This window comes from Psammomys obesus, unplaced genomic scaffold, assembly GCF_907164565.1.
Source record: "Psammomys obesus unplaced genomic scaffold, mPsaObe1.curated_primary_1811, whole genome shotgun sequence".
NCBI classification, from domain to species: domain Eukaryota; kingdom Metazoa; phylum Chordata; class Mammalia; order Rodentia; family Muridae; genus Psammomys; species Psammomys obesus.
This window is the reverse complement of record NW_026594354.1, coordinates 897789-913515: the sequence shown is the minus strand read 5'-3', so window position 1 is coordinate 913515 and position 15727 is coordinate 897789. Positions and strand designations below refer to the sequence as shown.

At 32.3% G+C, this 15727-nt stretch overlaps 1 protein-coding gene across 3 annotated transcripts in view; it reads right to left on the bottom strand.

The window, feature by feature from the left end:
- Window positions 1-15727, bottom strand: part of Cnksr2 (connector enhancer of kinase suppressor of Ras 2) — a 262747-nt gene that overhangs the window by 108802 nt on the left and 138218 nt on the right. For 2 of the 3 annotated variants that reach the window (XM_055618652.1, XM_055618650.1), the window contains exon 9: window positions 4809-4955. The exons of the other annotated variant lie outside the window; for it this stretch is intronic. In XM_055618652.1, coding sequence (XP_055474627.1) covers window positions 4809-4955 — 147 coding nt within the window. The remainder of the gene's footprint in view (window positions 1-4808; window positions 4956-15727) is intronic. 3 annotated transcript variants of the gene reach the window in all.

Below are 15727 nucleotides of genomic sequence, written 5' to 3'. Positions count from 1 at the left end.
CCGATATATGGACAAAAAAATCTTATTACACTACACAGTATACTACAAAGAATTTGGAGTTATATTACAAAATACCTTTTCTACCAAATCATCTGCACATTGTATTGATGATAAGACTAGAGTATATAATTTTGAGCTGTTCAATCTTATGTGTACAATTAAATGGCAATATTAAATTTGAAGTTATGTGTTCCAAAATAGTTAACATTCTTCTGGGATATTAAAAGGAAGAAACTATGTTGGAAGTTGAGGTTTTACTTGAAACACTTTACACTTAAGATCTCTGAAAAGCATAGCTTAACTTAATTGTCAACTGTTTAGCAATGGCTAATCTCACATCATAGGTGAATAATAACACCACAGGTTATTATTCATAGTCAGTGTTAAAACTGTAAAAGCATTTGGCTCAAACCCACAAATGTTACCTAGATTCTTCATTTGATTGCTTCAACACTGATGAACTATAATGTTAAATAATAGTTGCTTGCAGTTATTTTCTAATTTGAGCATGATGAACATAGAAATGCCACTGTTGTTCAGCCACCACAATTACGTTTTATTAAATTATCTTCTCTATTGTTATACCTAGTATAAGTGATTTCCTCATAACATGCTTTGAAAACAAAACACTCAGAAATTTACAAAATTTTGCTAATGATTGTTTAATAACATCATCTTGCTCTTGAATACTGAAATAGTTTCCTGCCAGTTCTGTTGGCTTTTACATAATGACTTTAACCATTTATATTTGTATTACTTTAAATTTAATGTGATCACCAGTCTATAGTTGTCATACAAATTGATATACAAAACTGACTGTTGTTGATAATTTTCTATTTCCTTTCTGTTCAAAGTCATTGAAATACTCCGTAAACTGCCATCGAGGTTAACTAAACAATAAAATTTATGAACGAAAATCACAAAGCAACACTAATAATTATGGTATCAATAGAACAGGTACATGGAGTAGAAAATAGCTTAGGAATATAATGCTATTCATATAGTTTAATGTTAATTTATATAAAATGTCTTCAACAATATCTGAATAAGTTTACTGAACTCTTGCATTGACTGATCTGAGATTTCGCTATCAAGAGTTTTAAATAATCATTGATTCCCAGTGAAGATTTAATAAAATTTATTGGCAGTGTTCAGCTATTATTCCACACATCTCTTGTAAAAAGTAAATGACTGCTCATGTGTTCTCATTGCAATACATCCTAATTTAGTGCCACAAACTTCTAAACATTGACTTGTGGTCTATCCATGACTCCTTGGAATTTATTTCACTTTTAGAAGAATGTGACCATATGCAATCACCATGCTTACCCATATCCTGGAAATTAGTATAGTGCCACTAAAGAGATGTTTTGAAAGCACTCAGGAGACAAGATTCGCCTGTTTACCTTCTTAGAATGAAAGATTGTATCTCAAAGACAGACATCTCTGCTATCGATGAACATACAGATGACAACAGAATTCAAAATTTCAGATATAATTAAATTTTATCGTTGTATCTAATTAAGGAATCTTTACGTCTTTCAGTTCTATCATCAAATGTTTGAGAAAATAGAATTTTATCAAAAAAGCACCCAAGTTTCATGAAATGTGCTGATGAAATTGCTCTGTGAGCATGAAGTTAAATTGTATGCTTTTGCTTATTTGGCTATGATTTCAAAAGAAATTCCAAATCGACATCTGACATTGCAGTTAATTAATATTAAACAGCCTTATAATTTTAAACACTTTATAAAATAAAATTATTACCATATTGTTTAAAATCATTAGGTTTGAAAATGATGTATATACTACTTTTGGCATCCATGTTAAAATAATTGATATTTTTACTTGAAAAAAGTAGATTAGTTGAGCCTAGTATTAAAAAATTGAAAGACATGTTGATTTAAATAAATGCCACCATTTCCTTGTATATAGCTTTTAATCCCTAGTAAATCACCAGTATACTTGACAAAAAGAACCAACATAATTCAAACTTTAAGTTTGAATGTTAATCATTTATATTTAATGCCTATGAATTAATAGGCACTTTGGTTCCAGCCAATTTGGATGGATACTAGATTAAGAAGAAAATTATAATGCCACTTGTAACTACACAGAGGTGTATTACTGCATGAATTTTTGTGCTTCACTTTTGAGGGAGGTTCTCAGAAACCAGGAGGAAAATATGACCTCAGCCATGAAGCAATCCATAGTTGCCATTAAACCTCATCCTATTATTTGACTTTTCCTCTCTGCAACAGTCTGCATTCAAAATCTCAATTTTGACATCTTAGGGGTTTCTACATTTGCCTGTATCCAAATTTGTATTCTATAAACAATTCTGATACTTTCCGTTAAGCTTCGGGGTGTATGGATTTTGCACATGCTAAAGCTTTAAGATCCAGAAAGAACTCTATTAATGCTATAATTTCCAGTCCTCAAAATATGTTCTAGGATCATGTGGTGGTGGTGGTGCTATTGTGAAATTACAGAACACACCCATTCTTACTCCTAAGAAAGAGTTTAATTAAAACCAATTATTTCCCTTCTGCTTTATAACAGTCAACTTTGAAGCTATTTTGAAAGATGTTGAAAATAGTCCTGTTTTCCCTAACAGCCTTGCTTATCTAGAGATGGTGAACTTTGGACAATGCATTTTACGTTACCCAAAATCAGCTGAAATGGCATATTTAAAAATATATTGACAAACACACATATTTTATTTAAATTATTTTCTTTCCACTCAAATTTTAGTATTATGAAAAAGTAAATTTATAAAAATATCCAGCATAGTTTAGTAAGTAATGAGGAATAAGTATAACTAATGATTTGATAATACTTATTTAAAGCCATTTCAGAATAGACTTAAACTAGTACCTTAAAATGTTATAATTGTATTGTAAGGAATGATGGAGATAACATTCAAAAGGTCTTTATGCTCTAACTTTCAACAAATACATAAAGTATATGTATAACACGAAATACTAGCTTTTGTTATTACTTTATTTTCTTATATAAAAGTCACTTTCATTTGCTATAACATTCATTCTTCATTTCAGTTTATGCTACTGGGAACAGATCTAACAATAAAATCAATTATCACCTTATTTTCTAGACATAGTACTTCAGAGTGTATGGATCCACCAAAAAAAAAAAAAAAAAAAAAAAAAAAGAATCTGAAAGTTTTTCAAGTTCCTTTATACAGGGCTATAAAGGAGTAATAAAATTATATATATTTGAAGAGGACCATATAATAACTGAAAATGTAGGGCTCCTCTTCAGTGTTTCCACTCTTTTAAACTTTGAAAAAGGATCTCTGGCATTGACATGTCAACAGAAAATTCCAGAGTAAAACAACAAAGCATTTTATAATGCAGTAAAATATATGTGATAGAGAATTTTGAACTGCTTACATATGACCTAATAAGGCAAATATCCTCTGAACTTTAGCAATCATTAGATATCTTGCTATAGATATTGTAAGTCAAATGCATTTAGACATATTAATGCAATCTACATATAATCACTTGAAAATACAAAAAGATTCATATTAAAAATGTAAAGTTGTTAACACTGAAACATTTTATGTGTTTTAGTATTATCTAAATATAATGGCAACTTTGAGGAAGTCGTAAACTTTTAAACAATGAAAAAAACTATTATAATTCATAAGACCAGTTTAATGGAGAACTTACTTATTAGATAAAAATCTGTGGATGGTAAAAAGCATCAATAAACAGCTTACTAAATCTTAGATAGCAGAGACAATACTGAAGCTTTTGTTCTTAACCTTAAAATGGTCAGTATTATAAATTTAATGAATATTATTTAAAAACAACCAACATCTAGACTTCTACAAAAAGGTGATAGATAACTTAAAGATGAAGGATTTGGGAAGAAAAAATGTCAATGATGATTCAGGATTATATCCTGATTAAAGTAAAATGTATTATTATTTATCTTTGTCCAAAATGTATTTTATATTTTTTTTATAAATTTTATATATTTTATTGCCATCCAAACTAATATTTTATAGTGAAGGTTCTAAATGAAGAAAATTTCAAAACTTCTAATGTAACACTTCCCCAGGTTTTGTTACCATATAAAGTGGACAAGTGAAAAATGAGGTATACTGATGAGACCTGATAGGCTAGGGTCAGATGGAAGGGGATGAGGACCTCCCCTATCAGTGGACTTGAAGAAGGGTATGGGAGGAGATGAGGGAGGGAGTTTGGGATTGGGAAGGAATGAGAGAGGGGGCTACAGCTGGGATACAAAGCGAATAAACTGAAATTAATATAAAAAGTAAAAATAATAAAAAAGAAATATGAGGTATTATGAGAAATACACTAATTAAATTCTAATTGCTAAGTTGAAAAGTAAATTCCCACCCTTTATAAATTACATGTTTATGATCCAATTTAAAGTAATTCTGTGAACTATCCACTAGCTTCTTCTAGAAGTGTATGTAATTATAACTTATAAACGTAAGATTATAACATAAAAAAATAAACCTCTTAATTTCTTTCTTCTCCATATTTTGGTATGGAATAACTTGTGAAATTTTAGAATTATGTTTTAGTTTTTAAAGTTAAATTAGTGTTTTCATTTGGGTTTTAGTTATTCTCTCAGATTTCATCACAATTAAGCCTATAAGGATAAGCGGTGAAGAGATAATTTCACAAACAAATTTTCAAAAGCATACAAGAGTAATTCATATGCTGCTGAGATGAGGCACAAAAAGAAGCATTACTGAGATAATCTATGGCTAAAATGATGGTGTATGACTTATGATTAAGCTTCATTACCTGCAGAGCAAGGGGCTTCCATCTCATATTTTTCAGTAAAGCTGGTGCTGAGGTAAGCATGCTCTGAGGTCGCTTTTTCAAAGTTAAGATAACACCACTCGGGTCCTCTCGTAGTGCATTCACCAAATTTTTCAACTGCCACCCCACCTGGTAACCAGCAAAATCATTACAATAAAATTGAGGTACAGTACTCGAAGATTTAATGTTCTCCCCCTTTAATAAGATCAGTTAAAAAAGAGAAATCACACAATTGGTGTATCATCCTACCTATTTTCAGAAGATATCTATTCAAGAATGAAGTTTTATATTTGAATTGATTAATCATATTATTGCACTCGAGTCCATATAATTATAAGACAACATAATGGACATTTACCATATCAAAGCAGAGACTAAAATTTATCTTGCCATTCAAATAATTTGGAATATAAAAAAAAATTATACCATTAATACTGCTTAGATGGTAGGTCTGGGTCCAAGCTCTGTTTACAAGTACAATTTCAAAGTTCACATGCCAGAAAACAAAGAGTTGGTAATTCCCTGAGCTAACAAACCACACCACATGCTTTCTCATCACCATCTTTTAGAGATATGTGGTTACAAATGTCTTTAGACTGACATTGTGCGACCAGTAGCAGGTATTGACGAAGGAAACATTCTGATGTAAAGACAGCAGCATCGGTGAAATAAACCTTTTATCCTGTTATACATCTATTGAAAATGTGTTCCACATAACCCTAGAAGCTTAATATATTTTGTACTAAACTTAGTAAAGCATTTTATTAAATATCAGTTCACAACAATTAAGTCAAATAATAAATGATTTGAAAACTCATATTAAATCATTCCACTAACCATCTTTAAAAATTGTTAAACATAGAAATTTTGTTTGCTTTTAAAATGGATTAGTGATGTAGTATCAGGTAATTAAGGTCCAGAACTGGGTGGTTAAAACTGATAGTTTTATGGAAACATTAAAAATCAATTATTGTATTGTTCGTTTAAAAAATTTCATGTTATGTATTCTTTTTATCTGAAGTCTAATGGAGCCTTATACAAATATTCTGGGTCAAAATTTAACTTGGATTGTAAAATCAATTTAGCCAGTGTTCTAAATAGTGAAGTAGTTACTTCTCAGTCAGTGAAAGTAAAGAGAACAAATGTCTTTTCTGTACTCTTCATCATCTTTTTGCCTAGAAGATATTACTCAAGGTGAGAATAAACAATTCCACCAAATGAAGAAGCCATCTTAAGAGTCTATTAAGAAGTAATCTGTATAGTAGGCTCCCATCCTGTTCCCTCTCTTCCACCACTTCTGGTGTCTATCCTGTTTGTCATTCTGAATGAGATTTAAGCATCCTCCCTAGGGTCTTCCTTAGTGTTTAGCTTCTTTAGGTCTGTAGATTTTATTATGGCTATCCTATATTATATGGCTAATCTCCATTTATAAGTGAGTGTATACCTGTCTTTCTCTTTCTGGGTTACCTCACTCAGGATGATCTTTTCTAGTATAGAGGGTCCTTTAATAGGCTCCACCCAACAGGGCATAGAAGCAGATGAGATTCACAGCCAAACTTTGGGCAAAGGGTAGGGTTCTTATCGAAGAAGCGGGAGGTGAACAGAAGGACATGGATGGGACAGGAGATCCACTAGGAGACCAACAGAGCCAAAAAATCTGAACTCAGAGGGTCCTACAGAGACTGATGCACTAACCAATGACCACACACGGAGAGGACCTAGACCCCCTGCTCTGATGTAGCTGACTGGCAGCTCAGTCTCCATGTAGGTTCTTGAGTAAGGGGAGCAGGGGCTGCCTCTGTCATGAACTTAGTTGCCTGCTCTTTGATCACTTATCCTGGCTATTCGGCCTTATCAGGCCACAGAGGAAGAGGATCCAGGCAGACCTGATGAGACTTGATAAACTATGGGAGGATAGCAGAGGAGGAGGAGTCCTCTTTCAGTGGACTAGGGGAAGGGGATATCAGGGAAGAGGGAGGGAGGGTGTGACTGGGAGGAGTTGAGTGAGGAGGCTTCAATCGGGATATATAATGAAGAAATTGTGAAAAAAAAAAAGAAGTAATCTTGAATGTATCCATTGTAGTTTAATGACAAAGTTTTGGAATATCTATTGAACATTCTCTTACTGATAAATTCAACCACAGATGAATTGAGTAGAGATAAGAAGCCAAGACAAAAAACAGCAAGGTGCTATGATACTCAAAATCATGATTATCTTGGCTATGAATCAAAATGATCACTATGATACTTGGCTACCATAAATAAGAGGATGCTACTTTTGAAAAAGAATATCAGTACAGATCAACTTTATAGAACTGGTGCAATGTTTTCTGTTTAATATAAGAAAGGATTGTTACATATCTTACACCCTTCCTGACTCCTCTTTCTGACTCCTCTGATAGCTAAGTAATGTCCTGATAGCCATTTGTACAAACTAAGAAGTAACATCAGTGAGAATCAGGGAATTCATATTCTTGCCCCAAAATGAAACCTAACACTGAATTACAAATTTAAAGGAATGCAAGTTCATACAAAATTTATAAACAATCTGTCAATAATAACCATACCTAAGTTATTAAATTAGTAATTAAAACAAGCAGTAGAGAATTGAATTTTCAACAATTAACTGCATATTTATAATATCACCATAAATAATTTAATGCATTTTATTTACTTATTTATTTTTGATGTAGGGTCTTGCTTTGTAGTTCTGGATGGCCTTACACTTGTGAACTTTTGATAATCTTCTTGCCTCTGCCTCCCACATAGTTGAATTATAAATATATATGAACAAACTGGGTTTAGTTGAAGATTTTTAAAGTTACATGTTTCCTTGTGAAATGTTCAGTTCAATTTAATTTGTCCTCTGTTATGGTTTCTTTTTAATTTTAATTATTTTTATTAATTACAATTTATTCATTTTGTATCCCAGATGTAGCCCCATCCCTCGTCCCCTCTCATTTCCACCCTTCCTCCTCCTTCTCCTCCCATGCCTTTCCCCCAGTCCACTGATAGGTGGGTAATCCTCCCCTTCCCTCTGACCCTAGCCTATCAGATCTCATCAGGACTGGCTGCATTGTCTTCCTCTGTGGCCCAATAAAGCTTCTCTCCCCTCAGAGGGAGGTGATCAAAGAGCCAGCCACTGAGTTCATGCCAGAGACAGTCCCTGTTCTGCTTACTAAGAAACCCACTTCACAGGTGCCTACCACAGAGGACCTCTGTAAAACAATACCTAGCAGGGCATTAAAGCAGATGCTGAAACTCATAGCCAAACTTTTTTGGGCAGAGTGCAGGGAATCTTATGAAAGAAAGGGGAGATGAAAGACCTGGAGGGGGACAGGAGCTCCACAAGGAGAGCAACAGAACCAATAAATCTGGGCACAGGGGTCTCTTCTGAGACTGTTATACTTTCTATATACCCTTTTGGGGGTAAATAATTAACCATAGAGTTACTTGTCCACAAGAAAGTGAAATTGTTTCTGGCAACGAAGTTAACTTGAATATACTTTAATTTTATCCCTGAATGTTATGTAATAGTAGAATATTTGGGTATATAATTTGACTATACTTCAATCTGCCTACTATCATTTGACATGTCACCAATGAGTTCAACAAAAGCAAACAAATTTTTATCAAGAACAACATGTAGTAAATATGTTTGGGTCTCAAATTTTATTTTCACTACTACAAAGAAATGACAGGGCAAACATGCAGCACATTAGAATTAAATCAACACTGTAAATTATGTAAGTGTTCACTAAGAGGGTATATAAAATTTTGTGTGGATCAAAGTAAGTCTCACAGTGGCAAAAAACTTATTCTTAAAAAAGGTATAGATATGGAAGGCAGAATGAGATGGAATATTATTAATGATGACTGACTTAAGGACAGTAATGTACCTCTTTATACTTTTATTTCTCTACATTTTATCAATAAGCATTTGAAATTTTGGAAACAACAAAATACAAGGTTTTAATCTACAAATAGTATTGTAACTAGAATATTTTGAATTTTATGAACTAATCAGAAGAGCTTACAATGGATGAAAAGTGTCTAATCAAAGCACAGAATTAGAAAGGCAACTATACTAAAACATCAATAGAAATGGGAAATGAATTCTTTCCTGAGCATTACATTTATCGATAAATAAAAGCAAACACACACACACATATATAAATATTAAGTAGATGTGTTCAATAAGAGTTACACTGATTTTTTTTTTAAATTCCATGACTGGTTTTCAATAGACATAGCATTTAAGAATTAGGTTCACTTCTCCTAACAATTCTGCAAATTCTCAAATGGGAATGAAGCCTGAAGTGTAGTTTACACCCTACCACTAACCTTTTCTGTTAGAAAAAAAAGTAGGTTTTGGCTATATTAATTCTCCTTTCATACTCATATACAGATGAATTTTCACTGGATGTGATGACTTTATCATTTGAACGTCTCTTTCCTTGCTCTTCTTTTGAACTTCTTAATTTAGATAATTTCAAATTATTCCCTATCTGCAGTTCCTATTGTTTTATGCTATCATATTTAACACTCGTCTTCACTGTTTTTGCTGATGTATTCTTACAACTTCAGGCAAACTGATTCCCAGATATGGTTCTGTGGTATCACATTATTACAGTCATCTTATGAGGTATAAAGAATTCCTGAAATAGATGTATTACCACTTACCTTATTGAGATACTTATAGTTGGCAGATAATAGGAAAACATGGATAAAAGGTGTGATGAAATGAGGCATATATAGATATATGTATTACAGCTCTAAGAATGTTTGTGTCCTCAATGCTAAGAGCTAAATATAAGTATACAAATGTCAAAGTAGATAAAATACACAAATTCAAGTTAATCATGTTTTGAAGATTAATTTTCCACTTTCTCATTTATGTTTCTGGCTAGCTTTAAAATAGCAAGTGTGACAGACTTAAATGAAAGGAACCATGTAAATACTTAATAGCAATATGGGAAAAATCATGACATTCTTTCCACTGGCTTCTGAGTTTTTATGTAGAAAGAAACAGAGGGAACTTGAAGAACTGAGGACATCTTTATGGTTACTAATATGAACTATGAGCCACTAATATAGAAAGGAATCAGAGTATAAAATTTTAAAAAACTATATTATGAAGAAACATGGAAAGGGCTACTAATAAATCAAGCTACAGAAAACAGGAATCAATTGATTTGTGAAACTGAGACCTCAATATCAATAGCTGTCTCAATAATTTTGCACAGTTCACATGATTACAGAACTCCAATATTCACAGTATATTTCACCTATAACAACAGGGGTTTAGGGCCAAAAAGATGATAATGACAAATTAACATTTGCAGACGTATATGATCCTGCTACATCTTTGCCTCATTGTCTTCTTCCCAGTGTCTATATCAGCTAATTAGTTCATGCTATCTTGTTACAAAAATATCTGCTCTGTCAGTAGTTTGAAGTGACTCTGAAATCACATAACAGTGGTGCTAATACATATTGAATAATTAAATACCAAGAGTTCACTGAGGTTGAATCTTTAGATTTATAAGGAATATTTTCGTTTGTCTTTTCCTTCTTACAATATATCAATGAAGTAAGGTATTGAGATATTTTTTACTTGTAAAGAAATGAAATCAAACAGTGATGTGCTGGGGGGCAAGATTACAAAGATATTAAATGGCAAAGACAGAGTTTACATTCAGTCCGTTCAGTTGCATAGCACATTATCTTCATTCGAATATCTTCTGGCATCTCAAATAAAATCAGTATTCTAAAACACAAACATATCTCCTTTTTAAATTCATCACCACTACCAAAAATTTCCATACAATTTTCTAAAGTTTGGAGTCACCTAAAGATATTTCCCACTCTTTTATCCATTTTTTGCATCATAAAAATATCCCAGCAATTAACATTAATTTTGATTGCTTTAGTTCTAGACAGGGTATGTGCTTGCTAGACTTAAAACAGAATCATAACCTAGCTTCTTCTTCTAGATTTTTACATCTCCACAGTACCAATATGTGCAAATGTTTTCCTTAAAAATTTCTAAGTTATAGCTTTTCTTCTCTTAAATATGGCTCTCAAAGATGAATTTATATGAAAATCAGCTACCAAGCCTGCTTTAAATGACAAGACTGTTAAATTTTACTCCAGAGATTCTGACCCAGTAGTTCTGGCATTGGAGTTTAAAGAATTTCTTTGCTTTCTTCCTGAGTCCAGATCTGACTGATTTAGAACCTGAGGGGCATGTGTGGAGTTGACAAAAAAAACTACAGTTTTTGGACCAAGAACTGTAGTTTGAACACTCTGGCAGTGAGACAACTCAGGCCACCTTGTTCTGGGGACCATACATTGCAAATTGAAATAATTAGCTTCCTGAAGATGGTGAGTTGCCAGTGCCTAGAATGTTTTCTGTGACTTTAAGACTGGATATAATCACTCAGAGTAGTGTTATATTGAGTGCCCTTAGAGTATGGTTATAATGGTGAATGCAGCACAATCTGTGTAGCATTAAAGAGCATAATAGCTAAAGACCACAGGAAGAGATAAGCAGTTAATCAAATATTTAGAATAATATGAAGGAAATTCTTCATTATAAAAAAAAGTACAATGTATAGTAGGAGTTTCTTACCACTGCAAAAAAGGGGGCAACAAACTCCACTCCATCCTTGGGGTTTGTTGGGGGGGAGGGGTTCCAATTAGTCTAAACTGAAATATCTAGCATTTGGAGTGAACAGCACAAAGAAATTCAATGGGTGAAAAATAAGTTTAATGACAGTGGATGACAGAACAAAGGAAAGATAGGGAGGCAAGAGAAAGAAGCAGATGACTATTACAGGCTTTAAAAAGTGAACAATTAAGAGTAGGTTAGGTAGTAAACATGTTTGACTCAAAAATCTTGGTTTGTTTTTAGCTGGTCTTTGCAAAAACACTTGTTTCTCTGCTTGCACTTTTTCTGCCACTTCTACAATCTCACCTGTTTAATCTCCTTGCAATACTCATCATGATAAGCATGTTCTTACTAGAACCCCATTTTCACTTTTTTGTTTGCATCTCTTTTTTAAAAAAATAATTATATATTAATTAAATATATAATTATATAATAATTATATTATATTATTTATTACAATTTATTCACTTTATTTTCCAGTTGCTGCCCCCTCCCTTGTCTCTTCCCAATTTCACCCATACTCCCTCTTCTCTTCCTATGTCCTTTCCCTAGTCTATTTTCTTCATGTGAATCTTGCAATACTGTACCTCACTAGTGAAATTTTTGCCTTACTATTTTTCTCTACTTACCATCACAAGACTGGTTTTTGAGTCAAAAACAGAGTACCCTGTTTAGATATACCCTCCAACAACTGATATGCTTGATAAAAACCAGACATGAGATGATATGATAATTTGAAAACTAAATGTTTCAGTGACAACAAAATGTTCTGAAACCCTAAAAACGGCTTATTATTTAGGTAAAATCAAGATGTAGCATTAACATTTTATTAAATATAATACACTTAAAATTTGCTATATAAAATAAGAGGTTAAGTGATCTCCCATCTAGAAAAAATAGTATACTTGATATTAAAGCGATTATAGATAACATTTACTCTCAAACAAGCAATACAATTTTCCTTGTAAATAAACATATGAAATATTTTATATTAAATATTCTAGGATTAACTTCATTGTAATGTGATTATGAAAAATAATAGAACAGTGGGCAAATTTTTTATTTGTCTTATATATTTTACAACTAGAATAACCTTTTAAAATTTTGATACTTTTCTTATACAAGTGTGTATTATATTATATGTTGAACTGATGCTATCCTTCTCATTAAACAAGTTATGAAGAGTGGCTAATATTATTACCCTCTAATTTATAACCAACTCCTAACATATACATCAAGGTATATGTTATACACCACACAAACAAGATTAAAATTACCCAAGGTACTAAGATTCCAAGTGTTAGAAGCCAGAAGTTCTGGTTTCTTGTGAAGGGTTTTTTAAAAGTGTTTTTGCCAGGCTGAAGCCAGCAGTAGGTGTTCCTGGGTAAAACGAAACATAAGTGGGAGAGTTCTGAACAAATGGTTTCCTGGACTGAGAACACAAGGGTCTTTGGGTTGGTGCTGTAGAGATGAGAGGTTTTCATTCCTTTGAGTACATAGAGGGAAGAGGTTGTCTTTAGAACATTCCTTGGCCTATTTGTTTTCCAAACACATGGTCAATTATTTAACCAAATTATGAAATGACAAGCATCACTCTTTGGACTCAAGTAGTAAAACTTACAAATATTCATAAGTAAAAGAACTAAGAGTATCATATCAATATAGAGATTTTCCTTTTCCATGGCTGTATGTGAAGTTACAGAGATCATCTTTATATCCACAGGTAGGAAAGTAGAATATTTTTTAAATATTAAAAAAATATATATTAGCCTTCACGCACATCCACACGTTCATGTGCAGACACACACACAGAGGGAGTTTCATTATCAACATTTACATATACTGTGTACACTCACACTCTTTGCTCTCCCCAATAGTAATGTATAAATGATAGCTTTTCCTTAAGAAAATTTCAAAAGAGACTACATAATTATATGATGTTAGGAGTTGTTCTACACTCAGATGCCTTCCTTTTTTTAAAATTTAAATTAAAAAATGTTTCCTATATTTATTCACTTTGTATCCCTGCTGTAGGCCCCTCCCTCGTTTCCTCTGAGTCCCACCCTTCCTCCCACTTCCCCCCCTATTCCCCACCCATCTGACCCTACACTATCAAGTCTCATCATCAGGATTGTCTGCATCTTCTTCCTCTGTGGCTTGGCAATGGCCTTTCCCACTAGGGGGAAGTGATCAAAGAGCTGGCAACAGTGTCCATGTCAGAGATGAGACCAAACTCAGTCAACTCAGCACAAATTATCACATGATGACTAATGACTCTCCACCTTTGCCAAAAATTTTTGTACTAAGGTAGTTATTATAATATTGTTTCTTAGAATTACTAAAAAGTTACTGTAGTATGTAATAAATGAACATTTTTGTGCCAGTGATTTCCTCTTACTCCAAGGGAAATGTCACAGTGACAAACATTTTGGAAATATTGAGCTCTGACATACCCTGTCTTTCAAAGATTCTAGAACTAACTACTAAATCTAAAGTATTTATGCATACAATTCATCTTTATTCAAAATTTCCCAAAATGTGAATGAAATTCTACAATCTTAAAGCATTTGGAGATACTGTAATCTTACTTTCACACAATCATTCATTCCTTAAATATAAGTAAAGAATTATTCATAAATCAAAGATAAACTAATGTATATGCATTGAATTAAAAATACTTAAATAAGTGCTTTTAAGCTCTACCATAAAGTAGCATTATGAGGTATTTCAGAGCAGTCTGAAATATTCTAAGTTTTATCGATTCTAAATAAAGCAGTATTAGTAGGTTAGAGTGATATTTAAAAGAGAGAGTCTTGGGATAAAGACTTGGGATAAAATAGACAAATATTTGAAAACATGAGTATGGGGAACTAAATATTTCATTTTCGTTAGGGGAAACATCCATGTGTATTGAATAACTCTTCACTTTATAACTTTCATAATGCTAAAAGGCGATTCTCCAGTACAATATGAATATGTCAAGGTATATTTTTTAAAAGTGCTTTTGTTTCCATGTGGCTTAAATTCAAATGTAAAACTCAGACCATGATGGGTTACTCAAAATTTGAGTGCAAATATAATATTTTCAACATTTAATATTTTCACATGAATTTTAAGGTCTTGTGTATAAGATATGTGTATATATGAGGTGTATCTAGATGTGGGGTTGAGTTCTTAAAAACTTCTAAGAGATAATAATTTCTTATTGCCAAGATAGAGGAATAAAATAAAACAAGCCAATTTAAGCATTGTAAGAAGTCACAACTTTTTCCCTGTTAGAATCTGTGCATCAGTCATCTAGAAGTTCTGAGGCTTGCATCTAGATTACCCCCTTTGAAATCTAGGTTAAGAAAATAACAATCACGTTTTCCCCCTTTAGTGAATCTCCCACACATTTCTATTTCTGGAAACTCTAACTTATATTAGGTGTCCCCCTGTGTCACTAGCGTCTTTGCATTGGTAAGACAATTCCAAAGCTCTGGGCATAGTTCAGTATCTTGTGCACATCATTATTTCAACGTGGCATTTGGTAATGTTGTAGTCTCTGAAGGCCAAAAGTTTATTTTGGAGGGTCCAGAGTATTCATTCATACATGCAATGATAATTAAATCAAAGCCAAATTTAATTCCATTTGTGATGTCCTTTGATTGCTCCAAATTATAAAATTAACTGAGTCTGAAAGATAATGCTAGAGAAATGAAAGATAGGAAGCAGTCACATTATAGCACAAGGTAAAACTATATAGTGAACCTCTGTTTATATAATACAGAACATTGGTCCTAAAACAGCACTTGCATATTTTAAAAGAACTACAATAATACAGACTTTCAATTGAATTTTATAAAGATTAAAATTCAGAATAATGTCTACATATATTGAACTTATCCTATTTTAGCCAGTCCTTCCTATAGTTCAGTTTTGTTCTTTATAACACACTTGAAATATTTAATTTTAAAATAAAGAAACACTCTCAATTACCAAAGTTAGGGAATGAAAATAATTAATATCTTAAAACTTAAATTTTTCATCTTTGAATTTTGAGAAAATACCCATACTTCTCAGAACAATCAGGCTTAAATTCATTTTAAAATTAAAATCAATAGAAATGCAATTCAAACTTTAGTACTGAAAGTAACATACATAAAAATGTATAACTGGTTTGAATAATTTTTAAAACGTAGCTTCCAAAGGTGTAGCTATTTAAAATACTTCTAAGTATTGCAATATG